This window comes from Drosophila subpulchrella, chromosome 2R (genome assembly GCF_014743375.2).
Source record: "Drosophila subpulchrella strain 33 F10 #4 breed RU33 chromosome 2R, RU_Dsub_v1.1 Primary Assembly, whole genome shotgun sequence".
NCBI classification, from domain to species: domain Eukaryota; kingdom Metazoa; phylum Arthropoda; class Insecta; order Diptera; family Drosophilidae; genus Drosophila; species Drosophila subpulchrella.
In genome coordinates, this window is record NC_050611.1 from 11,585,550 (window position 1) to 11,611,866 (window position 26,317).

The 26,317-nt window shown below is 41.2% G+C and overlaps 9 protein-coding genes across 9 annotated transcripts; 2 read left to right on the forward strand and 7 right to left on the reverse strand.

Annotated features, from left to right (window-relative positions):
• Nucleotides 1-432: 432 nt before the first annotated feature.
• LOC119549829 (odorant receptor 49a-like) lies at nucleotides 433-2,615 on the reverse strand. The gene is made up of 4 exons (XM_037858108.1): nucleotides 1,840-2,615; nucleotides 749-950; nucleotides 544-699; nucleotides 433-489 (listed from the first exon to the last, which is right to left on the reverse strand). Exons 1-4 carry the CDS (start codon nucleotides 2,613-2,615, stop codon nucleotides 433-435), a joined length of 1,191 nt encoding a protein of 396 aa, XP_037714036.1.
• A 2,103-nt stretch (nucleotides 2,616-4,718) lies between these two features.
• Nucleotides 4,719-5,382, forward strand: LOC119549831 (larval cuticle protein LCP-22). The gene is made up of 3 exons (XM_037858110.1): nucleotides 4,719-4,769; nucleotides 4,828-5,242; nucleotides 5,312-5,382. The coding sequence occupies exons 1-3, from the start codon at nucleotides 4,755-4,757 to the stop codon at nucleotides 5,380-5,382; spliced, it is 501 nt and encodes a 166-aa protein (XP_037714038.1). The 5' UTR covers nucleotides 4,719-4,754.
• An 802-nt stretch (nucleotides 5,383-6,184) lies between these two features.
• Nucleotides 6,185-9,345, reverse strand: LOC119549830 (larval cuticle protein LCP-30). Its single transcript, XM_037858109.1, has 6 exons — nucleotides 9,217-9,345; nucleotides 8,741-8,876; nucleotides 7,840-7,990; nucleotides 7,760-7,775; nucleotides 7,203-7,366; nucleotides 6,185-7,015 (listed from the first exon to the last, which is right to left on the reverse strand). The coding sequence occupies exons 1-6, from the start codon at nucleotides 9,253-9,255 to the stop codon at nucleotides 6,565-6,567; spliced, it is 957 nt and encodes a 318-aa protein (XP_037714037.1). The 5' UTR covers nucleotides 9,256-9,345; the 3' UTR covers nucleotides 6,185-6,564.
• Nucleotides 9,346-12,057: 2,712 nt separating this feature from the next.
• LOC119549832 lies at nucleotides 12,058-12,604 on the reverse strand. Its single transcript, XM_037858111.1, has one exon. The coding sequence runs from the start codon at nucleotides 12,602-12,604 to the stop codon at nucleotides 12,122-12,124; it is 483 nt and encodes a 160-aa protein (XP_037714039.1). The 3' UTR covers nucleotides 12,058-12,121.
• A 3,561-nt stretch (nucleotides 12,605-16,165) lies between these two features.
• LOC119550319 lies at nucleotides 16,166-17,011 on the forward strand. Its single transcript, XM_037858925.1, has 2 exons — nucleotides 16,166-16,806; nucleotides 16,873-17,011. The coding sequence occupies exons 1-2, from the start codon at nucleotides 16,195-16,197 to the stop codon at nucleotides 16,945-16,947; spliced, it is 687 nt and encodes a 228-aa protein (XP_037714853.1). The 5' UTR covers nucleotides 16,166-16,194; the 3' UTR covers nucleotides 16,948-17,011.
• A 226-nt stretch (nucleotides 17,012-17,237) lies between these two features.
• LOC119550072 (larval cuticle protein LCP-30) lies at nucleotides 17,238-18,293 on the reverse strand. The gene is made up of 3 exons (XM_037858538.1): nucleotides 18,176-18,293; nucleotides 17,588-18,111; nucleotides 17,238-17,537 (listed from the first exon to the last, which is right to left on the reverse strand). Exons 1-3 carry the CDS (start codon nucleotides 18,191-18,193, stop codon nucleotides 17,285-17,287), a joined length of 795 nt encoding a protein of 264 aa, XP_037714466.1. The 5' UTR covers nucleotides 18,194-18,293; the 3' UTR covers nucleotides 17,238-17,284.
• A 1,257-nt stretch (nucleotides 18,294-19,550) lies between these two features.
• LOC119551478 (endocuticle structural glycoprotein ABD-4) lies at nucleotides 19,551-20,347 on the reverse strand. Its single transcript, XM_037860841.1, has 3 exons — nucleotides 20,252-20,347; nucleotides 19,977-20,189; nucleotides 19,551-19,877 (listed from the first exon to the last, which is right to left on the reverse strand). The coding sequence occupies exons 1-3, from the start codon at nucleotides 20,261-20,263 to the stop codon at nucleotides 19,665-19,667; spliced, it is 438 nt and encodes a 145-aa protein (XP_037716769.1). The 5' UTR covers nucleotides 20,264-20,347; the 3' UTR covers nucleotides 19,551-19,664.
• Nucleotides 20,348-21,625: 1,278 nt separating this feature from the next.
• Nucleotides 21,626-22,018, reverse strand: LOC119551479 (integumentary mucin C.1). Its single transcript, XM_037860842.1, has one exon. It carries the CDS (start codon nucleotides 21,954-21,956, stop codon nucleotides 21,708-21,710), a length of 249 nt encoding a protein of 82 aa, XP_037716770.1. The 5' UTR covers nucleotides 21,957-22,018; the 3' UTR covers nucleotides 21,626-21,707.
• A 278-nt stretch (nucleotides 22,019-22,296) lies between these two features.
• LOC119551477 (endoplasmic reticulum metallopeptidase 1) lies at nucleotides 22,297-25,740 on the reverse strand. The gene is made up of 12 exons (XM_037860840.1): nucleotides 25,654-25,740; nucleotides 25,071-25,581; nucleotides 24,836-25,010; nucleotides 24,694-24,778; nucleotides 24,418-24,538; nucleotides 24,203-24,357; nucleotides 23,757-24,140; nucleotides 23,516-23,696; nucleotides 23,272-23,456; nucleotides 23,072-23,215; nucleotides 22,517-23,008; nucleotides 22,297-22,464 (listed from the first exon to the last, which is right to left on the reverse strand). Exons 1-12 carry the CDS (start codon nucleotides 25,675-25,677, stop codon nucleotides 22,297-22,299), a joined length of 2,625 nt encoding a protein of 874 aa, XP_037716768.1. The 5' UTR covers nucleotides 25,678-25,740.
• Between the last annotated feature and the right edge of the window lie 577 nt (nucleotides 25,741-26,317).

The following is a 26,317-nucleotide window of genomic DNA, read 5'->3' on the forward strand; positions in this document are numbered from 1 at the left end:
AGTTTATATACATTTAGTAACTATTTCGAAGCTAAATAAAATCTTCAAAAAATGTTTAAATTTCAAGGTTGAATAAAGTCCAGCTATATGACTTGCGTTTATTTTTAGTTATCAAACTAAATTTTCAATAAGTTCTTAAAACACAGACAATAAAATACTTTGAAAAATTGAACTTGATTTGAAAATTATAATTTATATTTTTTTTATTACTTTACGCGTGTATTAAAAAAACCTTTTAAACTTAATAGTCAAATTGAGTAATAAAAGAACCAGTATTTTTTGATTGACTAAAGTAAATTATAGAAATTTCAAGTATGAAGCATAATTTTGATGAGGCATAATTTTTTAAAAACCTTGCTTAGAGATTGTGGATAAAGTATTTGTAGTGCTTGTTATACTTTTTTGATATCAAACATTTTACATAGCCAACGTTTATTTTTCTACAGTTTGGCGTATAACCGCAAAGAATCGGTATGTCATGGTCATCAACTATGAGGTATTACATATTATTATTAATATACGGTTCTGTGAGGGCAAACTTACTATCTTAAAGGTATCAAGGGAAATAATAATCATTCCCTTGGCTGATATTTCTGCAGGACGTTGAGCGCGACCCATTAGAATAAGTATTTTCTTTTTGTATCGCAACGAACCGTCGTACCACCTGTTTTCGTATGCAGCCTCAGCTATTTTGCTGCTCTGAAAAAGGTACGTTACTAAGTGACTCAATATTGTACGTTTTACCCACAAAGTCTATGAGCATTTGTCCATGTGAGCTGACCATATAAAATTGGGCTGTCACAATCACAAAGAGCATCATATACGAAATGCCTTCCGTATTATAACCCTGCACGACGGTAAAGTAGGCCACACAGCAGAGTAAGCTGGCAGTGATAAAAAGATTGGATGCCAAAAGAAGTCCAAATACATCATTTACATCCTTGTTGTAGCTGGAGAAAATAATAATTATTTTAGAAAAGAAAGGGAGTTAGCTTCGGCAAGCCGAAGTTTATATTCATTTGCAGTTATAAGAAATTGTCAATGTTAGTTACAACATTTTTAATCTTTAAACATCATTGACAGCCTTAGAGAGATTTTAATAAAACTGAGTTATACAAAATTAATACCGAAACTATTACAAAATATTATATCTCGGGTTATATGAGCATTTCAGTAGGGGATCCTGAATTTGGTTGTATCGAGGAGGGGGGGCTTTTCAGAACAAATTTTTCGTTGCATACTTTTTGAATATCACAATTCTTTTCACCAGGGTGGGGAGATGTATGCCCCATACCCCGCTTGAAGGATTGGTTCAAATAAATAAAATTGCCTTTTCGATTGACTTTTTGCGATATTTTCCGAACCGATAATCAAAAGTAATGAATCTTTAATTTTTTAATTAATTATCCAATCGTTTCTATGGCAGCTATATGATATAGTCGTCTTATTCCAAAAAAAAATATATTTAAAGCTTTTAAAAACTAAAACAATGATATTCCTAAGAAAAGAACAAAAACACCGAAGCTAAAAAAAAATATTGTATTACTTTTTGGATTATTTCTATGTGAGCTATTCGGTGTAGTTGTCCGATCCTGCAATAAAAAACGACTTTTGCGATTTGGAAGGTTTCATCCCGATGGCTTCAAAACATTACAAGTTCGTTTAGAAACGGACAGACGGACGGAATTGGCTAGATCGACTCGTCTTTTGATGTTTATCAAGAATATATATACTGTATGGGCTCGTATCCTTCACCGCCTTACAAGCTTCTGACTAAAATACGTATGCCCTTTGTAGGGGTATAAGAAGCTGTCAAATTAGTAATTGGTTCTAACTTACCGAAGAATTAGTTGATGTCTTTTAACCAGACCTGCCAGAAAATGGCAGTCTTGTCGTTCTCCTTCTCTACTTGGACAATAGGAGGATAATACATTGGCTAGATAGGCAAAGTGCATCGAGATTTGACTTGAAATACACATCATCCATAGGTCTGTACCTAAGTTTACATTCACGATAAATTGACTATAGGCAATGTCTATTACATAGGCACCCACATAACCCAAAGGCGTTTCTGAATCGAATGTAAAACGCGTGGGGAAAATGCGTTTATAAGGAAACGCTACATTACCGAATCCTATCAGGTACATAATGCAGGACTGAATGAGAGGTAAAAATGCCATGATAACCATTGTAATGCAATATAAATACAAAACATTGCGAGTTATTCGCGATAGGTAAAATCTATCGACATTATATTCCTTTTGATTTTTCTCATCATTCGGATATACTTCCTTCAAGTTATTACTCAACGATCGTATTCGTTTTCGATACATCATAAATGTGACAAACTTCACTTGGGCGTTGAACATGTAAAAGAAGTGTAGACCATGTTGCATAATTTTGGAGGGACTTCCGGCCACAGATTCCCACTGAAGGATTCTATAAGTCACCATTGAAGCCCCATAGCAGTTGCTCGTCACGCACAGAATGAAATAGCTGCGTAGCAGAAGATTCTGCCATCTGGGTCTGGGTGAGTCAAATAGATCATATCCCAGAGTCTTGAACATCATGTTGGCGAAGTAGGTGTTATCCTCGTAAGAACGCTGTTTTCCCATTTTCTGCTGCTTTTTGTTTGCTCACATTTCCACTCTTAACATTAACTGAGCTCTGACATTCAAGAACTATTAGTTTTATACCCGCTACAGGACAAGAAGTAGCCCACTCACATTTATTTAAAATGCCCATAGCATAATTTATGGTCTAATTGTTTTGTCACTCAAGGGATGAGCAATTTGTTCTTTAACCTCACACTAAATGGCTTTCGAGTGTGAGAAGCTGATTAAAAATTAAGATTCAATATTGTATTTAATTACCGCATGCAATTAGCCGATCCGGGACAACGAAACTTCTTCATAGGTCATCATTACATGTTAAGCCTGCTGTTTAACAATTTATCAGGCCACAGACAACAAGTTTTGATACTTAAAGACATAGCTATTTCAAAGCTAACATAAATCTTCAATGAATATTTAAATATCAAAGTTAGATAAATTCGAGCCAATTAATTAGACGACAAATATTCAGCGGCTCGTTTATGCAAATTAGCTAATAAAGATCTTTTGTCTGCCCCATAGGCAGATCTTATTTAACGCATTCCGCAAAGCCGCGACTTCAGAATCGGAACTATAAAGTATACGAATGGCCAGCATTTGGACATTTATGGTCCCAGATGTGGACAAAGTCAGGTTCTGTTTTGAAAAGAAATCAAATTTGTTTGGGCTAACTCGGATTGCCTATTGATCTCAATTTGTTTTGTTCGCGGCTATCTAAGCCATAGGAATGCTAATTTCGGCAGTTAAATAAATAGTATTCTCGTTTTAAGGTGCACATAAAAGAATCCAATTAATAAAACGAAAACTCGTCTTGGCTGGCACGTGACTTTTGCTGACTAGTGTAGACACAATTACATAGCTATTGTTGCACTCGTTGACTGCTGTCAAATCGCACGCGAAATGTGAAGGCCGGCGATGCAATCGAGATGACTTCCCCCCAATCCTCCGGCTAGCTCCCTCCTCCAAAATATCTTCTCCACAGCCAACTTCAACTTCATTCATATTTATTCATGTGCCCGGGTCTCAGTAGCCCATTCATGCTTTATTCACCTCAAATTCAGATGGAAACAATAAATTATATTCGACACAATTGAGTTGAGTTGAAGCGAAATCTAAACTTTGCTAGCTATATCATTGATTACCTAAGTGAGAAATATCAAAGAGGGTAATTACAATTTTGTTTTTAATAAATGATTTTCGTGCTGCGAAAGTTAATTAATCCGTAATTTTGTAGGAGTGATGCAAGCCCAAGTGGGTGCAAAATAATGGAAAATGTAAATCTCAATTAATTTATTCACTGGCTTCTCGAATTTCCCTACTGAATAAAAAATATGTCTAGATTCGAGATTAGCATTTATATCTTCATATGCTTAAACACGAATAAACACTTAACGCCCCCAGCTGTGCTTTTTGCTTGTTTAGTCAATCGTTTTGGCGGCTACTCTAAATTTTAATGATACAAACAAAAGGTACGCGAATTATAATAAAATCCAATCTAAATTCTAAACGGAAATTGTCAAACTCTCCGGCTCGAAAGTTTTTTTTTGCTGGCCGCTGCACTGTGGAAATAGCTCCCAGATTTTTTGCAAAAAGTCAAAAAGGGGTTTAAAAGAAATATTATTTATTATTAAAGCGGATACTAAATTCCATTTTATTGTTCAACTTGTACAAATTAAAGTATTTTTTTTAAAGAAATACAACTACTTAGTTAATATTTTATTATTGCACTGTTTTTGCTAAGAACTTTTTAAGAAAATCCAACCCGACTGTTCGTTAATTGTGACTGAAACCTGAAACTACTCTCATATAATATAAGTAATATTTTTATAACACTTATCCGCCTTGTGGGCATGGTCAAACCGGCATGAAATTTTGGTTATTTGTCTCTTATGTTTGAGGGAAAATATACACCAAGTTGAAACGCAATCTTTTTTATCTTTCTTGCCTTAGTTTATGCCAAAAAATCACTAATTTCATCCACAGTGGGTAGGTCGAATAAAATACAGCTTAGTGACTGAAATTTGATGCTTATGCAAAATGGTTCGGTTGGAATTCAAAGTTGGTTATAAAACGATTCGTTGGCAGAGGAAGTTGTTACAGTTCTGTCGGACATATCATCGTTGAAAGTCGCCAAAAATCAAAATGTCTTTAAAGCTGGTAAATTCGAGCAAACCCTACAGAAAGTGTTGTGATATTAATTTTCGAGTGCTTTTAGTTCTCCTGCCTATTTGTGCTCAGTTTGGCTGCCATCGCATGTGAAGGACAGCCGCAGTACAATCCTTACCTAAGGAACCCCTACTACAGGGATCTGTACTATAGGAATCGCGATCTGTACAATCTGCGACGTTTTTACGATGGATTTTACAAGAAGTACAATCCCTACATTGCCGCTGCCCAGGCTAGGATTGTGGAACAGAAGAACGATGTGAACTACGGAGCGGGTTCCTATGCCTATAACTATGAGACGGAGAACGGCATCCATGGCGAGGAGCGGGGAGTGCCGGTGAACATTGGTAACCAGCAACAGGAGGAGCAAGTGGAGGGGGCCTACTCCTTCATCACACCCGAGGGTCTGAGGGTAGGAGTCAAATACCTAGCCGATGCCAATGGTTTCCGCCCCGTGATTACCTGTAAGTATCTTTAAATTAATAGGTATGGAAATTTTGTAAGAACGCTGATTTATTGGGTTTTTCCTCTAGATGACGGCGTCAACTCCGCTTTTTATGCCGGTCAGCCAGCTCCAGCCAATGTGGTCATCACCAAGCATTGAGTTTCCTAATTAGTTGAGTAAAAAACGTGTGTTCAGCCTTCCCTAATCAAAAAAAAAAATATTTTAAACATTTAAACAATTTCAGAAATCCTTAACTAATAAAAATAAATAAATCTAATATTAAACAAAAGGTTTACTCGAGTGAATCGGTTAGCTGAGGTCAGCCATTTTTTCTTTTATTTGTTGATTATAGATCATTAAGCTCGTTTACTTGCGTTAACGCCTTAAAAGCTCTATCTTATTCCCACCAAGCTGAAAAGTGTGCTGCAAATAGCATCTAAGCTTTAAAACAATATATTTAGAAAGGTGTTTTGAGTTTAAATGTTTTAAAACTTGAAATGAATTTTGAATGAGCTTGTGTATAGTCATTCAGACGTGAAATCATTTCGCCTATAATTTTCTTCCAGAAATTACTTTTTTCCCTAATCATAAAAAAAAATCGTCAGCCTAATCGTTACTGTAACTTGTCTATCGGGTGCAAGGTCAAGCTTAATATCAGCTTGAAATAATTGGGTCGATTCTCGCTTATCGGAAATGTGTATACCAAAATGTATTCGACGCCTACAGAGAACACGTACTTAGATTAAGACTTGTTTTAACTTGGTCTCGCCTTAGTCAGTTCAACAAACCCATTAATTCTTAAACTCTGCCCGTATATTGTGTATTGAAAATGTTGATTATATTTCTGCCAAAATGTCAGATACTCTCATTATCAACTGCGATTCGGCCTTAAAAACCAAATATGCCGTTCAACTCAACGGCCTTTTGGTGATTTTCAAATTCCTCAAATCAAAATTCTGGGTAGTTTATAACAAATATTTAGTAGGTTTTATTTCGATATATCATAATAACAAATTAATTATCTTATGCATAGCAACATCGTCATATACGATAAGTTCGACAGATAAATAAATACGAAATAACATAGGAGCGGACTATATGTACGAATTCTCCGGTTGCAATTCGATGCTGACATTCTTCACCTTTCTTTTCCTTTTTTTTGTGGATTTTTTTTCGGTATTGCGATGGCTTGTTATAGTGTTTGCCCAGATCAATGGGGTTAACGGGGCAAATGCATGGGGAATGGAGTTGGGTGTTGGATTTTGGATGGACTAGGACTGTTTCTGGGGCTTGGGTAGCGGGAACATATGGCTGTGGATGAGGCGAGCTCGGGACTCGCACTTAGTGGGACTTCTGGATCTTGGCGGCCTTGCGGAGGCGCTCCAGCTCGGCCTGCTCCTCGCGCTCCTCCTCCTCGGCGAGCTCCACCTCGTGCTCGAGCATGCGGATCTGATCGCTCAGCTCCTTGGGCATCTGATCCAGATGTATCGCCTTGATCTGGGCCTTAATATCCTTGGTCATGTGATTGATGCGGAAGCCGCGATGGTCGAACTGAGCTCCTCCATTGGCCTTGTGCTGCTCCTCCACGTACTTGAGGGCACGGGCAATGGCCTCGGGAATCGGATGGATGTGGTCGCCCTGGGGCATGAAGCCACCATCGTTGGAGGCGTAGTTCACGCGATACAGCTTGCCATCATCTCCAGTGTACTCATAGAAGCCCTTGGCGTGGGTTCCTCCAGTGTGATGAAGCTTGGCCTGTTCCTCGCCATAGATTCCATTCTCGGTCAGGTAACTGTTTTGGTAAAATATGTATATTTAAATGTTAGAAGGTTTTGGGAGAGTTAATGTATTACAAAAAACTACAGATCTTTCGTAATATTAGAATCGGAAAAAAATCAATATTTTCTTAAGTAGAAAAAGCCACTTGAGAATTATAAGAATTTTAACTTTAATGGTTATTTCCCTAAACAGAAACTTACGAATGATCGTATTTGTCCTGCTTGCGGACCTCTTCCTTGTGCAGAATCTTGTGGCGACCCTCGTCATCGTAGTTGAACAGGATACTCCTGGGCGTGGTGGTGGTCGTGGTGGTTGTGGTCGTCGTCCTTTTGGTGGTGGTTGTGGGTTTCTTTGTGGTAGTGGTCTGCGAGTGTTGTTGTGGTTCGAATGTGATCATTCATGTGATTTCTGATCTGGGCGTGTGTGCATGCGAGTGTGTGGCATGGTTTTTTGTGGTAAAGGGTTTGTTTTTTTTTGGGGTCATGCAGGATACCGTATGTGGGGGGTGTCATGTAGCGCGGAATGTTTGGTTTGATTGCAGAGCCAAAAAACGTTCGCATTTTTGCTTGGATTGTATATGAAAGCAGGGGTTGGGATTTTAGTTTTTTGGGGTAGGTTTCGCTGTGTTTGCCGGATGTTGGAATACAGGGGATCTTGTGGGTTCTTAGTACTGTGTGCTCAGTTGGTGATGGGGTTCATGATCGGGAAAGCCGTACTCCAAGGGAATTGCTGGTACGTTAAACTCGGCGTTACTTACTGTGTACAGGTCGTGGCTGTAATTGAAATAAATGCAAGAATATAATACTACACTCCTTTAAATCAGGCTGAGTTACTCACTTGTAGGGCCTGTCGTCATGGACATAAGGAAGGTTCAAACCGGCATAAGGTCCATACCCACCATCATAGGGATTGGGAATGTGGTGGTAGATTCCAAGCTCGCGCTGATCGTCCACATGCCTATAAGGCTGGGGCATGTGATAATAGCGACCTTGAGGGGAAGAAAAGAAATCACATAGGTTAGTGGGATGCCTATTGGGTATATCTTCCGATTGTCTGAGTGCTTGGGTGAGTGACTATTCGAAACTATTCAAGTTATACATATCCAACATTAGATATTTACACAATTAATTAGTTTCTTATTTTTTGTACAAAGGAGGCAGTTGAGTCTAAAATAAGTTTTCAATTCAAGTTTAAACAACAGTGAAGACCATATACACAATAGTTCTTAAGCCATATGGATATTTTATCAGAAGTGATTTTAACTGCTTTCTGTGTGATTAATGTATTAATGTAACTCTCTTCCCTTCTTTTCATAGTTTACCTAAACTTTCTTGCAAACCACTCCGGCCTAAAGTACGAGTATAAAAGTTTGAATGTTTAATATCAGAGTGCTCAGATAAAAAGTGTTCTTTGGTTAGTGTTATAAGCTCATCTCAAGGCCTGTTTGTTCTGAATTTTGTTTACAATTTCGCTAATTTCAGACGTCAGCCTTGAGCTTGAACTTATTTGAGAGTCAGCAGATTATACGTATAGGTGAGTGCGTTATCGAATTCGTCGGTTATACAAATATACATGTGAGGTATATATAGTATGTATGTGTATGTTAGTATCTGGGCAAGTCAGGCTTGCTTTTCGATCGATTCACGTTGCTGGTTGGGTTAGTGGGCGGCGGCAGCGACATGCAGTCAGTGGGCGTGGCAGTAGGCACTATATTTTTATGATGGTCTCACGAAAATACCTCCGTTCTGGGAGTTCCCATGGTACCGTCCATCGTCGCTGGGGCGATACTTTCCATCGCTAGAGGATTGCTGTGGAACCGTATACTTGCCATTATTATCCGGAACGGGACTGGTGTGGCAGACAGCAAAGAGGGCCTGTAGAAGGAAGACGGAAGAGAATGTGGTTTAATTACCCGTCTTTTTTATTGTCATTAAATATGACAGGAAGTGATGAACAGTTCAATGTACTCGGCCCCTAAGCAGATGAGTTTTGACTTTATCTGCGGATGCTAGTAATGATTCAACGCTTGAGAAAAGGTGCAGCAACCAAACCAAAATTAAATTGTGCTACAACTTGCTCGTCAAACAAAGCAGCACCAGGTAATCAAATTAATTTGGATTAAGAATTATATTTTCTTTGGCGACACTTGAGTAACACTTGGGAACACACAACACTCGTCACTGATCAGGATACATATCCTTTTTTGCTACTCACCACGATCAGGGAGAAGCTCAACATAGACTTGGTGAACATGATTGCGTTGATTATCCTTCGGGTTAATGTATATCCTTTGAATTGCTGTCTGGTCTGAGTGACTGGGTAATCCTGCTCGAAAGGCGGCTGCAACAGGAATGTTTGGTTTCCCTTCCAGTACACCGGATTTATATAGAAATATGCCAGGTTCGCAGTCGCAGCGCTGCTCTCAACGCATCGTCGCGCCTAAAATTCTCCGAGAGAAGTTTCATCGGTTCACTTCGGTTCATCAGCTAAATTTCTTGAAGAGATATACTATACCCCAAGCTGCTCCCTTTTGATTTTTAGACAGATGATCCGCCGAATTCTTCTGGTTTCACCTTTTTTAGGTTCTCTCTGCCTCTCCAACCTTAATCGCTCTCCGTTACGATAATTAATAACGCGTTTCAATGTCACCAGTATTTGTAATTACATATATTACCAATTAAGCAATTTGTATTATCGAGTTAGCTTTATCGAGTTCGTCGCCCAATATTGCTCTTTCCAGAACTAAGGACATGTGGCTTTCGATGAGTCGTCGGCAAGTTGATTACTCTAGTTGTGGAAAAGAAATTCCCAGTTTTTTCAGCGAATTGTCATCGAAATTCATCTGAATAACCAGAGCGAATCATTTTGGAAACAATTTAATGAAGCTGATAATTGAAGGTTAAGTTCAGGTCAGCGCAAACGTCACCAAACCAAGATTACCATTTTTGAATAAACATATAGGTAAATTGTATTTAGCATTGTTTTTTTGGGTCGTTGATGTGGGAAGAACTTTTTGTTTTCATGTCAAGAATGAGGGGAAAACACGTATGATTAATAAAAAATAATTCTTTAAGAATAAAACTTTAAGCATTCCTGGTAATTCATAGCAAGGAAGCAATATTCATAGTAAACCAATATATAACTTACCCAATCCCTAAGCGACGTTTGTTAACTTCACAGCTGGAGCCCGAAGTTAACTAGTTGTGGCAACCGATGACAACATCGCATCGCTGGCATCGCAGATTCGGATCCCCAACTACCTGGAGGCACTCGGAAGCGCCATAAAAGTGCCGTAATGAAATCATAAATTACCCACCAGCGGAAATACAGCAAAAAGCCGTATTTACGTATATAAATAAAATAAAATAAGAAAATATGAAACAATTCAGACAATTCAGACAATGCGCACGCCAGCCGCAATGCGAAATGCATTAATATTGAAGTCGAAGATCGAGATGTAGATGGAGATGAGGATGGGTTTTCGGTCTGGGGTTGGGTTTCGGGGCTCACAACATACTGGCATACGAGCAAGTAACCGGAATCGGATGGAACCGGCAGAAGAAAAATGTTGACAAAAACGAATTTAATTGTTTGTGGCAAACGTTGACACCGAGGCGCTGATAGTGACAGCTTGGGGATCGGCTTGGAATGTGTCCTTAACGGTTTAGCGTCTGAAGATGTTGTCAAGATTATATAGATTATACCTAGCAAGAAGAAGTCATGAACGGAGGCTTAACCTGATGCTATTTTATAAAGAGAAAACTAGGTCTTAAGTCGGTGTATTTATTAAGGTAGAGTTCTTATCGGTTTGCTTACAGTTCATAACATTTGGATGCTCGCTAAATAGTATATTGCACTACTATAGAAAGAGGAAAGTGTCTGATAAAGCGTATATACAATTTCATTCATAAAATACCAGCTCGGAAAACACTCACATTAAAATCAATAAAAAAGATATTTTAAATATTTAATTAATATTTAAGCATTTTCTAAAGAACAATTTTTGTTTGCATTATTTCCACTCTCAATATCTCAAAATATCAGTGACCAAGCGCAATGTAAGGTATGCTACATATTTGATACCAAAGGATTTGTAGCCCTCTTTAGTTAAATAAAATTGTTCAATGTTTTTCAAATGTAAAATATAAAATGAGTTCAGAACATACAGACCGACTAAGCTCCAACCCGATTGTTTTTAGTGTATAGCCGCATGGAGAATGATTGCCAGTGCACATTGGCGGGCATATGCCGATTAATAATAGCAATCCACATAAACTGTGATTAAACTGCCGCATCTTGGGACTGCCGAGTATCCGAGCACCGGGCGTTGGATGCTGGATGCTGGATACCGAGTGCCGAGCGGCGAGTATCGATACTGCGTCACAGTCACTGCACTCCAAAGGTCGTACGCTGAACCCAGATCCGGGCATCAGAGACGGGATCGCAGTGCAGATCGGCGGGGAGGTGATCAGTGATCAGCATACGATCACCATACCATCACCACGATCACCCAGAGCAGATTGCAGTGTGAGTCACGGCGCGTGCTGTTATTGTTACTTCTCTCTCGATTTCGGCTTTTGGCGATATCTATATGGGGGTATTCATTAAAGTCACAAATACTTAATAAATATTTAAATAAGATGACTTTTTAATCAATTACAAGCTCGATTTGTGATGCTGACATTTGCCACTTGATTTGCATGGTATTCGAATCAGATATCAGATCTTCACACCGCAGGAGTGCTGCTGGTGTTATTTTATTAGTCCAGCACATTATATACAAGGTATTGTATAGTATTTGACATTGACCTTGAGTCGCAAGCTGGCCAAATCTCGCACTTTCTTCGATGCGTCACAATCCATATCTGACGGCCCAGGTTGGATCGGTTGGATGTTAATCTGGCCGGCCGGTCAAGTATTTATGATCCATATCCAATGTCAGAACGAGTTTGTTTGGGTTTATTTGGTATCAGTGACTTTATTGACAAGGTTTCACCTTTGAAAAGTGTCGCACATAAATCATTAATCTGCTTAAAACTATTTTTGCGGCCTAGAGCGTTCCAGGAAGTGTTGATCAGTTGTTAAATACACGGGAACACACCCCAAAAAGTGTCGTCGACTAGACGGGAAAAATGATTTTCCCATAGGCGAGGGCCAATAGGATCAGAAGCGATGAGGAAATGCTGGCTCCTTGAAGCGATGAGGAAATGCTGACTCCTCGAATCGCTGAATTGCACAGCGACCCATGGCAATTGCACTCTATAGATCTCTCCGTTTTCATACAACCCTCTGGCAGTTCGCCTATTCTATATTTGTGAACCCAAGCTTTTCCAATATATTCCTGATAAATTGTAATCTGCTTGCTACAGCCTCTTCTCGTCCTGGTCCACTCTTTTCCATGAATCAGGGAGTACATCACATTGATCGAGCACATCGTTGAGTTTGGACACTCTCGCACGTTTCCTATGGAGTTCTCTGGAGAGCCGCACGATGTTTCCGAATCCTTGCACTCGAAGCACCGAAGTACTTCCTCGCCAGACGCCAGGCCGGCGACCAGCCAGACCAAGCAGATCCATACTGGGAGCTCAGTTCCGCTGCCCATGATATCCGGACTCACACTACTTAGTGCTCTTCCGAAGTTGGAGGTCCGCGATAAATCCGGGTCTCGTTGAAGAGTTTCATATTTTTGAAATGAAGAGATTAAGCAGAGGGAAAAACATGTGTCATTGTGAGTCCAAGCCCAAGCTGATATGAAAGCAAAATGTTTATCTTAAAAGGCTGTTTTCTGTTGCTTTTGGGGGGCGTTTTCATATCTTTAAGGGCTGTGAACTAGAGCATTATGCTAGTGGAGCATACTTTAGTCGCCACCCGTTACTGACGTAATCTCGGGAGCTAGAGTCCTTATCTTATGCTCACATTTCTTAGTGCTTAATAATAAGAATATCCACAATACAGAGAGTCTTTCCTTTTACTAATAGGGAGACGAAGACTACAAAATATATAATAATATGGGTCACTTTCTGTAAAAGGTATTATCTAGGAAGAAAAGCTTTTAAATTATGATATGTTATAGTTCAGGCGATTAAAATGTTATTCTTTCAAAAATCAAATACAGAACTTTATCTTAAGGATGTTCCCTTTTCAGAGAATAATTAGAGGATATATGATAAAACAGTCCTTTAAAGTACAAGACCGACTTTTTGAATTCATAAAATGCTTTGTTTTATTGTATACAAGTATTTTGTTCTTAAAATAATATAGATACTGACAAATTTTCCCCAGCTTTAACTTAAAAGATGCTTGCTAACAGATTACAATAAGAAACGGCGTTATTTTCTGAACATTCCTGTTTGGGATCAAGAGACCTCTCCGCCCGGCTCCGCATATGATTTACGGGAACCTTCACCCCCTAATTCTTTAGACAGTCCTTAGCATTTAGCGCAAAACAAATGAAATCTTTATAGGCTGTGCATTCTGGCAATGCCTATAAATTAGTCTCATTTTCGCGTGGGCTTTCGCACACATTTCGCTGTCAATGCTTCGAGTATCATTTTTCTCCGCTAAATTTCGCTTGTTTTTTACTTGGAGAATTTTGATGTTTACCCGGTTTAGCTGTCCGAGATTTGTTTAATTATCATTTGCTCTCTTTTGGGTTTAATTAGTACACTTTGAGGCATCGCAGTGTCAGCTGCTGTGATCGAATAAATCAGAATTGCACGTCTATAAATATTGGTAGCTGCTGAAGCCAGTTTAGCCACCGAATGCCTAAATAGATGGATCGCTTTTGGTAGCAAACGGCGCATTCACATTTTAATCGGCTCCATTAAATACAAGCGATTTATGCCATTCATTGCTGGCATTTATTTTACCCAACGAATTAATTAACAAAACGAAATTTTGCTGCATGTAAGGCCAAAGTAACTTGGCAATTGGAGCAGAGGCCCAAACAATGAAACAAATTACCAATCACAATGAGTCGTAATTAGATGCGGGTTGGCTGAATGATATCAGAGTTCCCAAACCCGACACCTGGACTCGGGATGGGTAACCCTAAATAAGCAGAGTTTAAGCGAGTTCAAAGCTCTGAAATTATTGATCAATCATGTGCGCGAATTTCACCCTCTCTTGGAGGTGCTAAATAAAATAAATTTCAAAGCTCTTGTAAGGAGAACGTAAAATAAATTTTTATAAAAAGGAAAAGTCGCGTATTAATAAATTTTCAGCCTGACAAGTGCGAAAAAGAGAGATGTGATTTTATTTCACCAGTGCCGGATGATGAGATCAGCGCAATGGAATTTTGATATTATGCAAAGTTTACTTCCACAGAACTCCCTAGTCCCTCCATTACGAGATAAATCCAGTTGGCCGGACCGCGGAATTATCGTTAAATATTTTACTGCAGGCGCCGTCTGCTGGCAACAAAGTCTGCGGCTGAAATCAATTTATATATGGCCATATTTATAGTTGCCAATTGTCAGTTGTAAGTGGTGATAATTTGCGCACTCGCATAAATTGCAGCGCGAAGGACGATTTGTGAAACAGTGCTTGGGAGGGCGATATTCAAACAAGATTAATTAATTGCCCACAAAACACCAAATTACGCACCATACTGCTGGCTGCCCACTGCCAGGGGCAGTCTCTCCTTATTTATTTCAGATGAATAATTTAAAGCTCGAAACAATTTGAGATTTCACAAACCAGACTCCCAAGTCAGCGAGAGAGAGACGGGGTAAAAATGTGAACCTGTTGGCTTATCAACAAGTTGCAATAATAATAGAATTTTAATTCCCCATCGATGATCCATCGATTGTCTGGAATCGATTAAGCGAGAAACCAGGGTTTCTTAACCCCGCGTGAGTCATGAAACTTCTTTTTTCGTTTAGTCACTTCCTTACCATGATCGAATAATCCAAATATGCACAAGGTTTATGAGTCAAGAGTTCAATTTGAAGAAACCTTGTTTTGGGGGCGTGGTTGCTTTCGATTTCTCACATCTTTTCAAATATTCTAGAGTCTGGGATCTACCGCTGTGTTGTGATTACCAAAATCATCGGCTCTGACAAATTGATTAATGGATATCGAATCGGATGAGTTGACCGATCTGCCAGCTTGATTGATTGACAGCTATTATTGTTATTAATGTTCATTAAAACAAAACGGGCATTTTATTGTTTATGATTCGTGTTAAATTTGATTTAAACGACACTAATTACCTTTGATCCTATTGGATTTGCTGAAATGTAAACAAATTGAAACTCGTCTGGCCCATCGATCTTCGGTGAATGGAGGCAGTTGAATGTCTTTTTCGGGGATTATCTCTTCTGGGTTCTGGAAGTTGATTCATAAAGCGATAAAAAAGAGGTGAACGACTGTCGTTAAATGATTTAAGCCCGGTTTCTAAGGAAGGAGATTCAATTTGAAAGGCAATGAAATATGATTTCCTTTCCAGAAACAGAATAATGTATTACATTTCGAATATATTATTATCCTAGTTATACTTTAATAGGGCACACAGAAGTGAGTTGTTTTTAGTAAAATTAATTTTTAATAATCAGTCACAGGATTTTGTTGTTTTGAAATATTTTTTTACTTACCTAGACAAACCGTTCAACCTGTTGTTAAGTATTTTCGGTCAGAAAGATCTAAATGATATAGATTGGGTTACTCCTGCTGCATTTAACTACATCCATTTATTATCATTATTAATTATATTAACGACCCATTTTAATGAGTTTAAAATGGTCAAACATGCGAAGTATCATTTAATATATAATAAACTAAGGTATTTTATATGTTAACGTATCATAATTAGTTATATTTATTTATATAGGTATGATTTAAAGATGTCATTTGTCTCCTGCAGTTGTCGTCCCCAATTTTGATCCGGCTTGCCCCGACTTGCATCTCTGAAAGGTTAAAGGCGATGACTGGCTGCCAATGCAAACGAGTTACCAACAAAGTTGATTCAGAATAGCTTGTTAGTATGCAAAGAATTCGAAACGGATGAGCCGATATCGATTCTCTAGCCACCGAATCAGCTCGCGACCCGCCCATAGTTAAGCCAATTAAACGATGTCGTCTTGGAAATAAACCTTGCGATTTATTATCTGAGCAACAACCATATGGGGGGACCAAAACTAAAATAGCCAGCTGGCGCTTTAGGGTTGAATCAGACGTAATCAAGTAGTCGACATGGACACACGTTTGCTGATTGCACTGTTGCTGCTGGCGGTTTGCAGGGGAGAGGATCAGGATCGGGATCAGGATCGGGAACAGGATCGGGATCAGGATCAGGATCTGAGGAAGCGATTGAAGCCCGGGCGATATATTCCTGATCTGCATGGAGCTACGGGTTGGTATATACCGGATAATAAAGGAAAGTACCGACACGATCCCAGGCCTTATGACGGCGGCTACGGGGATCGCGGTGAGCCGTATTACTCCGATCTTCGTGGCCTTTTTACCAATGCCCAGAAGCAATTGGAACATGGCCTATCGCTTGGCCCACGGGATCATCTGCGCTTCATGATCGACTTCAACTTCAATGGCACCGGCTGGCAGATAATCCAGTTCCAGTGGGTCCGGGATGGCGATGAATCCGATCCTGATGCCAAGCAGTATAGCTATTTGAATGAGAATAAATTGTGGGACTCGGACCAGGCCTATGAGTACCAGCAGCCCGACGATGGTTGTCAGATGAACTGTCAGCCGGATGCTGCAGAGTATCAGGATCCACAGCAGCCTGTCCAGAGCCCAATCGGAGATCAGGAGCAGACAAGATCGAACATCAATTCAGAGCAGGATGTAAGTATATTAAAAAATCTTTAGAACAACTGAAAACTCCTTATTATTATCTCCCATACCTTTTAGCCTGTCAAGATTCATGACACCATCAATGAGGTCCTGGAGTACATCCAACAACGAATCCTACCAAACTTGCAATGAATCTGTTACATACCTTCGGGAATAAAAAACAAACTGTAACGATTTAATAAATCATGAAAAATAAGATTTGTGTGTGCTTTTTTTAATTTTAAAGACCATACCATTTGGCTCACTTTTTGGATTTCGTGATACATATAATTAAACAATCAATCAATTAAACTTTTGAGATTTCCTTATAATACTTGTAAGATATGATACATATATTCAAACAAAACTTTAAGATAGTACCGTTTCTAAAATGAATCACCAAAAATGCTATTTATTAGATCCCCGGTAGTGAAAGAACATTATATTTTTATGGCACAACGATTTATTCTCTTTAAACTTTAGACAGAATTTATTTCTTTGCCTTGGCATTTGCTTCCAGATAAGCCAGCAGTTTTTCAACATAGGGCGGTGGGGGTGGTGCCGTGGGCAAGTGGGCAGCACTCGGGACAAAGCCATTATCATCCGCCACGTAGTCCACTCGATAGAGGATACCATCGGGTCCTGTGTATTCATAGAAGCCCTTGGAGCGGAGGCCATCCTCCTCGGTCAGCTTTTCGATGCGACCACTTTCCTCGCCCAAAATTCCGTTCTCCGTTTCCCAACTAGAATGAAATGGGTTTCAAATGGGTCATACTTAAAAGATAATACCCACAGGTAGTGATAGCCATCCACCTCCACATCGTCCTCCTGGCGGATGATGGCCCAGCCATTACCACCTTCGCCGGTGCCTTTTCCCTTGGGCAAATTGGCAGTTGGATCGATCACCGCCGGCGGTGGAGCAGTGGTGGGTCTTGGCGGGGGTCTGGCTGTGGGTCTTGGCACGGCCACGGTTGCACCACCACGTCCTGCCCCAGATCCACCGCCACCACCACCGCCTCCTCCTCCTCCGCCCTTGTTCTTGTCCTGCACATAGCGACCACTTCCTCCAGTGTAATCCCCACCAGGACGATCGTCGTGCACGTACTTGTTGTCCATGTGGTTATAGCGTCCGTCGTTGCCGCCAGTGTATTTGCCATCGTTACCGCCACGATAGCGTCCATCATTGCCGCCAGTGTATCGTCCATCGTTGCCACCGCGATAGCGTCCATCTCCGGCACTCGCCCGCGTGGGCGGAGGACGATAACGCCCATCGCCCTGGGCCAAAACTGCAGCCACGAAGGCTATAACAAGAGCGATCTGCAAGGTAGGTACTTTATAGTTTATCCACTGTTGGCATACTATCCAAATCCAGGCGACCCACCGTTACGCGTATCCACATCTTCGAAGATGAGCAATGAAAAGATCTAGCCGATGGATCCCAGCTTTATATCTTTCGGATGCACCCCCACAGATACGCCCACATGGAACTAGCCTCTCCGAGTGGTTTGCTGTGCCTAATTGCCACTGCTCCGACCGGTGACTGGATCAATTAAGCGTCTTGGTTTACGAGGCGATTAGTTCATAATTTGTTGGATGGCAGCTCTCCGATCTGATGGCCTAGCGGGAGATGCGATTTAATGAAGATCTATTGCTGCGTTGTCGCGAGGCACACTGCATGGAAATTCTAGATGTCGTTGATATTTCTTGTTGGTATCTTCAAGATATTGGGACATCTTCCGAAAATACTGAACTTTTCAGCAACTTTAGATATTTTACACGAACTGCCTAAAACTAGGCAATATTATATGTTTGCTTGGGAAAATATCATTAGGGGAAATTCGGTTTACCATACCTGATTATAATCTGTGCCTGGTACATCTAGAAAAGAAAATAAAGATCCTCATGCTTTCATTTACGTAAGTATTATCCTAACTAAGCACCGATAAGGCAAGCGTTGTAAACCATTAGTTTCATTGTCAATTAAAATATTATTACGTTGATTTCATTCATTACGATTATTATTAATTTCAGAAGTGATAATATTAAATTTAACAATTCTAGTTACTTAAAGGATTTTAGATATTGATTTTTACCTTTTGTAAATATGACCGATACCTTGATTTAGATATTTTCAAAATAAATTATGGAAATTAATAAGGTTTGTATAAAATATTATGTTCAGTATAATATTGATTGAAAAATTAAATTTTGAATTCAATATGCAGTTATTCATAATTACTATTTTACTTTTCCTAATCTAATTTGTATAGATCTATAGATCCGTCTTCAAAAAGAAACCACCTTGATTACTTTGACTCATTCATTCAGTGTGGACGATTGAACCTAGAACCCGGTAAATCTTATCTAGTAAAATCAGGCAGGTTTTACTATCCCCATAATTGTCGGCCAAGTATATATCAGGTATTCCCGAGCTCATGCGCCTGCCCTATAAAATCACAATATTCAGTACATGTTTTGATTCACAACGTACAGGTCAATCAATTGGACCCACAAATGCTAAAATCTTATCTGGGCAATTTTCCTCAGTTTTACAAGCAAATAAAAAAATATCTATACATTTTTTCAAAATAGTAAATGTACCTAAACACTTTATATTTTCAAAAAATGTTAACCATAACCATCTTTTGATTGCGCATTTTCCAGTTGATTAAGTTTATTAATGGACTGGTACTCGCCAGTATTACATTCCACAGCTAAGTCATTGGCTAATCATTGAAAAGCTTTGGGCATTTTGTTGTTGTTGTATGGCCAGTTTTATTGTTAATTCGTACACGTTTTGCAAATGAGTAGAACCAGGTAATTCCAGTGAAGTGGGGGTGGAGGTGAAGGGGGGGCTGAGCTGAGGATCCCTAGCCCCGTCGGGCGTTGAACCCACCCGGTTGCTCTTGCGGCGGCGGTGGTGCGGTGGCCAAGTAGGCCAACGCCTTCTGGATCGCTGGCGGAATGGGTGGGGGAGTGGGCAGGTGGTCGCCCTGCGGCTGGAAGCCATTCTCGTCCGCCAGATAGGTTATCCGGATCGGAATGCCCTCGGGTGAGGTGTACGAGAAGGAGCCCTGCGCGACCTTTTGGAGCGACAAAAGAGCAAATGCAAAAGTTGGTGGGAGTTAAATGTGGCAGTTAATTTGGTAGCCAGCAAATGCCAAGCACGATTTCCAGCTCACCTGCCCTGCATTGTCGGTGCCCGGGTTCTTGAGATAGCCCTCCTCCTCGGCGTTGATCCCGTTGCCCGTCTCGTAGAGATACTTGTAGGAGCCATCGAAGTTGACCTCCTGCTCCTGCCGGATGATGGGAATGGGCTCTCCCTGCGCCTGGGGTCGGACTTGGGGCCTGGCCTGGGCCAAGCTAAGCAGCACGGCTGCTGTAGCTACGAGTAGCTGTAGGCCCGAAAATCAGGTATGAGTAAGGAATATCCCAAAAGGAGCCAGCTCCACCTTACTGTGTACTGCATCTTTCTGTATATCCTTTGATCCTCGCTTTGATGGTCTACACCGCGTTCGCCTCGATCCGTTACTGTGGCCAATAGAGGCGGCTCTTTGCATATTTATACCAAATCGCTTGAACTTTACACACAGATACTCGTGCAGCTGGAGATTTACGAGTGAGTGTCTAGCATTTTGAAGACCCGCCGATCGGAAGCCTCCGCGGTGGCCCACTGATGTTGCTGTTGTTGTGCCTGATGCCATCTTCCCATAGAGCGTTCATGAACCGAATCGCATCCACCCACAAGTGCACGATCCAGCCGATTGGTGTTCGATGCTGCTGCCGCAATTTGTCGAATGAGTTGTATACATGACAACCTGTCGATGCCACAGTGGGGATTAACTAAAAACTAATTATAATTTAAACCCAATTTTAAAACAAATGAGAACCAATTTATAGGATGTTCCATTTTATTTTTTTATATTTTAAAATAATATTAATAATATCAACTGCATTGTGTTATTAGACACAAAACATACAATTTTTTAAAACTCCTTTAAATAAGTAATAGAAAAATCTAAATCATTCCCCTAAATGGGATTTTGCTATACCATTATAATCTTATAAGTAGCAATATAATTTTTTGACATTTCAACATCATGTGCAAAAGAAAAATTTCTATAGTAAATATTGTAATGTTTTCGAATGGACTTACAAAATAACACAAAAGATTTTTGGAAAATCTGAAGCTCGTCTAGTTTTGGAACTAAAATTTACTTCTTATCGAATGATCCACAAAGTCACAAAAGTGATCTTTGAAAAATCTAAAGATTAAGATATGATTTTTAATATTACAGTTGAACAATTCTGAAACTTATCTTCTCTAGGCAATACCCACTGTGCACGGGGCGTTGGTGTTTCGATCATCTCGAATCGTGTTGTACATGGCCGGCTTGGCATTCATAACTCTTCCTCGATTGTATGCGATGGACAGGGACAGCCTGCTGCATTCCTTCATCAATTTGTCAGCGCAGCTATTAGACATTTAACTCAGGCCTTAGATGATCATCACGGAGGGGATTATGACTGCCACCTGACCATGATCATTGCGGGCTTACTGACTTACTGACTTACTCGCCGACTGCCCGACCGACCGAAGGTGGCAAGTGCCACTTGACCTTTGTGGCAATCGGACAGATGTTTTGGGAACAGGTCCGGCCAAAAAGGCGGTAATGATCGGGGGCGTGGTTGATCAGTTACCAGTTGAGCAAATGTCAGTTACCCCAGAAGTGGAAGCAGAAGCAGGAGTAGAAGTAGAACCCCAGCTGCCCAATGCTACGTGAGATAGTTAACCACAATTGCGGTAAGAGAATTCAAGAGGCGGTGCGTGTTTGTTTTGGTGTTTTTTAATTTATTGGCTATTCAGGTGATACGGATCGTTCCAAGTGGCGGCGTCGTAGATAGGATGGAGTCTATCCGTTCTTGTTGAACAGCAGGGACAGGAGCTGCTGCTTGAAGGGCCTCGTGGTGGTTGTGGTGTCCGTGTAGGTATAGGTTGATGTGGTTGGGCTGGTTGGGGTGGTGGTGTAGGTGTATGTACTGGTCGAGGGCGACGAGGGCGTTGTCGTAGTTGTGCTGGTGCCCGTGGTGCCTGTGGCAGTAGCCGCCATTGCGACAGCCAGAATGGCAAAGAAGCAGATCAGGACAGCGAAGAACTTCATGTTGACAGGTGGCTTGGGGGCTTTCGAAATTGGCTAGCTGTTGCTTGTTGCTGGAAGAGCTGCTGAACTCTGAGTGTGTCTTTTGATGGACCAGGCCTCACTATTTATACCCATATTTGGACTGCAGTCGAAATACCTGGCAGTGTACCAGATAATGTTTGCACAAATGGTAACCTCAACGTTTGCTCTTCCCCCCACCAATTTCATCCCGAATGTTTGTCTAGCGGCACATTTCGAAATGCAGCATGTAATGTTTGATCCCCATCTATTTCCCCAAGAATTCGAGTTTTCGCTTTTTGGGGGTGTCAATGACTTGGTGTTTTCTTATAATCTATCTTTCTTAGAATATATGGCGTTCGTAGCTACTGGGCCACTCCATGGAGAAGGCAAAGTCCGGAAGTGTGGCCAGGAACTCTTCGCTCAGCGCATCCCGTTGGTCATGGGGACTGACATAATGCCCGGACACGCCCATCTCGAAGACGGGCTCATCAAAATTGCCATTGTCCTTCTAAAAAACAGTTAGTTAGCTAAGTACTAGGAGTATCCCGTACAGTACCCACCGAAAATTCCACGAAGAACTCGACGGGTGTGCTATCAATCCCGTATGTTATCATGACCTCCAAGGGAGGTCTGTAGGTGGCCGGGCTGTCCAACATTCCAGGGGCAAACGTCCATCGAAGCAATCTTACGCCATCCAAGGGCATGAAGAACAGACCCATGTTGGGGGGTCCAGTCAGCCGGAACTCAAAACGCACCTGATAGCCCCCGGGAAGAACTGTCTTGTTGAGGAACTCCAAAACAGTGGGATACGGCAGTTCCACCAGATCCTCTCGGGCAAGCCACAGAGCATGCTTTCGGGCAGAACAATATCGGTAGCAGGGAATACCGCACATTAATTCCGAGTCGCAGTCCTCACCAAGGAGAACTAAGTCGGTCAGATTCATGTAGTCCCGTAGAGGGGCCTCCTTATTACGATCCCCCAGGTGGAAGTAGTAGCCAGAGTCCTCCAGGCTCATGGAACCATCATACTCGAAGAATTTGCGATGCACTTGCTGCTCCGTTTAAGATCTAATATTAGATATATTTCTCTAGAAGATAAGCAAAGCCCCACTTACCATAAAGTCCGCACGCATCACATTCGTTTTTGGGCGGTAGGGGAATCCCACATCCGAGATGGTTATCATGCAGAAAATAAACATGACCAGGGCCAAACCTCCCAGCATGCAATTGGGTCGTCGGAAAATGTTGATAAGGGGAGCCTACAAAAAATTAAATATTAATTTATTACAGATTAGTTTTTGAACTTCTCTTTTACCGCAAAGGACAAGGCCAGTATTGTGCCAAAAGCACAGAGAGCGGCAATCAGTAGATCCGGATTTGTGGAGACCCCAAAGCGACCGGTCATCGGAATGAGAATAAGTATGAACATGTGGAACAAATAGGCGTGGTATATGAAGGGTATGATCTGGAAAACAATCAGCACCAGGGACCACAAGTAGCCTGCAATAAGAGATTCTCATCAATCCAGAATACATCTTTGGACTCTGGAGATAACTTACCGCGACAGTGAAGACGGGTCAACAGATTAATAATCAAAGCACAAACGTAGAATATTAGAGAGATCAGGAAGAGGTAAGCACTACGATACTTGAGGGCAGTTGCGCCCAAACACAAGATGGCCAGAAGAACGCAGTTGGCATGTCCCACTATATGCAAGTAGTAAGTGTGGGGGATCTTGTTCTGAAGAGAACAAATATCATCATACATCAATGTTAATTAAGATTATAACATAATACTAACACTTTTCTTATGGGTCAGATAGAGAGTCATCGGCAGAACGAGGCCAATTACCGAGGGGCAAATGTACAGGCCAATGACCAGCCAACTGTTGCTAAAGTAAGTCAAAGTTCGATTTCCCACATCATAGAATGTGGCCATTAGCAGAGGGAAACCCAAGGCAAGTAGTACACCCGCAAGGGCCAGAAGGAATAGAAGTCCAAAGGCCCCGGCATAGGTGCCCATGGTTTCACCCGTAACCTTAGACATGCGCCACAATGAAACGCAGACCAGGAATATAGCCCCAAAGGAAAAGGAGAGATTCAGGGCCAGACTAGTCGACTCCTGGTAGTGAACAAAAAACAGTCCAATAAAGTCAAAAAACACAGCATGTCCCGAAGCGTGAGCCTGTTGAAGATAAAAGAGGTGGAATAGAAAATATGGAAACGAGACCTTCTTAAGAAACCGACCTCAGTGTTATACATTTCGTCAGCATTTGAAATACTCCACACCAGGGCCAACAAGTTGTCGCCGGAATTCTGCAGGGAATCGCGGCTTATCACCGTGTATCGATCGAATTTTGTGTGATAGACGAAACCATTGTAGACGCCAGCCATGTCCAAACCTGGAAGAGAATACCTCATATGTCCGGCTCAAAAGGTATATCCTGGTAATGGAAACTCACCTGGTATCACTCCAAAGTCCCGAAAGATTCGAAAATCGGTATCCGATGGTATGATGCCCGCCTCGAACATCTCCTCCGCCGTGGTGGTGGCGAATGGGTGTGGGGCACTGTTTCTGTAATGCTAAGATAAGGCCAAAGATTAGATTAATTGATCACTAGCCAGACGGGTGATATCGTGCATATCGGAAGTGCGATCATGGCAACGCCAGAAAATAATGAATCACCAAATACGTTGCAGACTTTAAGGGGGTTTTTGGGAGAAACAAAAGAACTTACCTCCATCAGCCAGGGATGATTGGGACCGCCCTGGAATAACAGATCGCGTCCACCAGCACCGGCAGAATCCAGGTTAAGAAGTGCCCTGATTTGAAATCAAATTAGGCCAACTGCAGATTAACTAACCCAAGGATAAACTCACTTGCAGTTGGCAGCCCATCTATGCTGAGTGACAAAGCCATGAGAACCCTGCATTGGCTGTTCTTCAGCACCATTAAATAAGAATATAATGGGATGCAGGAAGGGATCCCCTGAAATGGCCACCTGTCGCAGCACCTCTAGCATTACGACAACCATGGCAGCATCATCACCGGCTCCTGAAGGTTAAAGTTTATTTTTTAGGGCTACCTGAAATTCAATAACCACAATAGACTTACCTGGTGATCCCGGCTTGGTGTCATAATGACTGTTGACCAGAAGGTAAGAGGTGCTATTAGAACTCCTTGTACTCAGTCTAACGATCACATTCTGCACACCCTGATAGTGATTTGTAAGGCCCTTAATCAAATACGAACCGGATGCCCGTTGCACTTCTACCTCCATTTCATACACATCGTCACGCAATACCTGACGAACTTTTTCGATTTCTTCGAGCAGCAAATTCACAACGGTGACTTCATTGCTAACATCGCCTACCACTCGAGGTCCTATTTGACTTATTTTCAGCAGTATTTCCTGAGCTCTTTCGGCCACGAATTGTCCCGGCTTATCCGTCTCCTCGGATCTCTTAATCCCTGTGGGCAGAGCTTGGAAGAGTGGGTAGATGACGGCAAAAAAGAGCGCCACCCAGAATAGAAGATAGGTGGGGGCAAAGTACCAGGGAAACTGCTTTGATCGTATCTTTTGCCCGTCAATCTCGATGATCAGGTTCTCGGACCCCAAAAGAGTCTGTGGTCAGAAGAGAAATTCAGAAAATAACTATCGATTGTAGTAGAGACATAATGGTATTGAGTCACACACCTTGCCGTCCTTTGTGGCGCCCATTTTTTGACTTCCAAGAGATTCGAGATCCGTCCAAGCAAGAGCACCTTCCACGACTCTCGACGCACGACTAACCCGCCGGACATCTCCATCCGCAATTTTAAGTTGTGGTTCGGCTTTATGATGCGATATGGTTGATATCTTCAGCATAGTATAAAGATATTCGATATTTATGGCATTATGGCGCGTGTTATTCACGCTTTCCTATCAGCATACGTACATACCTAACAAAATTTTCGTCTATGCCATCGATAAATTCCAAAAACCACCGATCTTTTGCGGTCCTCGAGGGCCTAACGGCGTGATTACCCAAACCAAAATCATTACCGCTAACTTTGCCCCATATCGTAATCGCACTTTTTGGCTATTGCGGATTTATGTATTTATTGTTTCGCATCTGGTCGGCAGTGCCTGAAAGTCAAGGCTGTAATTCCCACCTATTTCAATCAGTTTAAAAAGGTTTTAAAACCCAAACCAATACCAAAATGGTGTTCGTCCCACATAATAGCCCTTAAACTCGAACAGTCTGGTAGATATTTGGCTGTGCCAGATTTAAGTATTTAAAGTGTCGCATCTGGGCAGCAGTGTGCGAAAATCAATAATTGTGATGGTGTCAGAAACCATTGTCTTGGAAGAAATTTTA

Excerpts from the sequence above, each read along its gene's own strand:
- LOC119551479 (XM_037860842.1), bottom strand. The coding sequence starts at position 21,956 with ATGAAGTTCTTCGCTGTCCTGATCTGCTTCTTTGCCATTCTGGCTGTC.
- LOC119549829 (XM_037858108.1), bottom strand. The coding sequence starts at position 2,615 with ATGGGAAAACAGCGTTCTTACGAGGATAACACCTACTTCGCCAACATG. Across the intron at positions 951-1,839 it reads AGACATCAACTAATTCTTCG|CTACAACAAGGATGTAAATG; the intron begins GTAAGTTAGAAC and ends TATTTTCTCCAG. Across the intron at positions 700-748 it reads GACAAATGCTCATAGACTTT|AGCAGCAAAATAGCTGAGGC; the intron begins GTGGGTAAAACG and ends TACCTTTTTCAG.
- LOC119550072 (XM_037858538.1), bottom strand. Across the intron at positions 17,538-17,587 it reads GTGGATGGCTATCACTACCT|TTGGGAAACGGAGAACGGAA; the intron begins GTGGGTATTATC and ends ATTTCATTCTAG.
- LOC119550319 (XM_037858925.1), top strand. The coding sequence starts at position 16,195 with ATGGACACACGTTTGCTGATTGCACTGTTGCTGCTGGCGGTTTGCAGG. Across the intron at positions 16,807-16,872 it reads ACATCAATTCAGAGCAGGAT|CCTGTCAAGATTCATGACAC; the intron begins GTAAGTATATTA and ends CATACCTTTTAG.
- LOC119549832 (XM_037858111.1), bottom strand. The coding sequence starts at position 12,604 with ATGGGCAGCGGAACTGAGCTCCCAGTATGGATCTGCTTGGTCTGGCTG.
- LOC119551478 (XM_037860841.1), bottom strand. Across the intron at positions 19,878-19,976 it reads GCACCGACAATGCAGGGCAG|GTCGCGCAGGGCTCCTTCTC; the intron begins GTGAGCTGGAAA and ends TCGCTCCAAAAG.
- LOC119551477 (XM_037860840.1), bottom strand. The coding sequence starts at position 25,677 with ATGGGCGCCACAAAGGACGGCAAG. Across the intron at positions 25,582-25,653 it reads GCGCCACAAAGGACGGCAAG|ACTCTTTTGGGGTCCGAGAA; the intron begins GTGTGTGACTCA and ends TTCTGACCACAG. Across the intron at positions 22,465-22,516 it reads AGTTCTTCGTGGAATTTTCG|AAGGACAATGGCAATTTTGA; the intron begins GTGGGTACTGTA and ends ACTGTTTTTTAG.
- LOC119549831 (XM_037858110.1), top strand. Across the intron at positions 5,243-5,311 it reads TTTCCGCCCCGTGATTACCT|ATGACGGCGTCAACTCCGCT; the intron begins GTAAGTATCTTT and ends TTTTTCCTCTAG.
- LOC119549830 (XM_037858109.1), bottom strand. The coding sequence starts at position 9,255 with ATGTTCACCAAGTCTATGTTGAGCTTCTCCCTGATCGTG. Across the intron at positions 8,877-9,216 it reads TGAGCTTCTCCCTGATCGTG|GCCCTCTTTGCTGTCTGCCA; the intron begins GTGAGTAGCAAA and ends TTCCTTCTACAG. Across the intron at positions 7,016-7,202 it reads CAGGACAAATACGATCATTC|TTACCTGACCGAGAATGGAA; the intron begins GTAAGTTTCTGT and ends TTACCAAAACAG.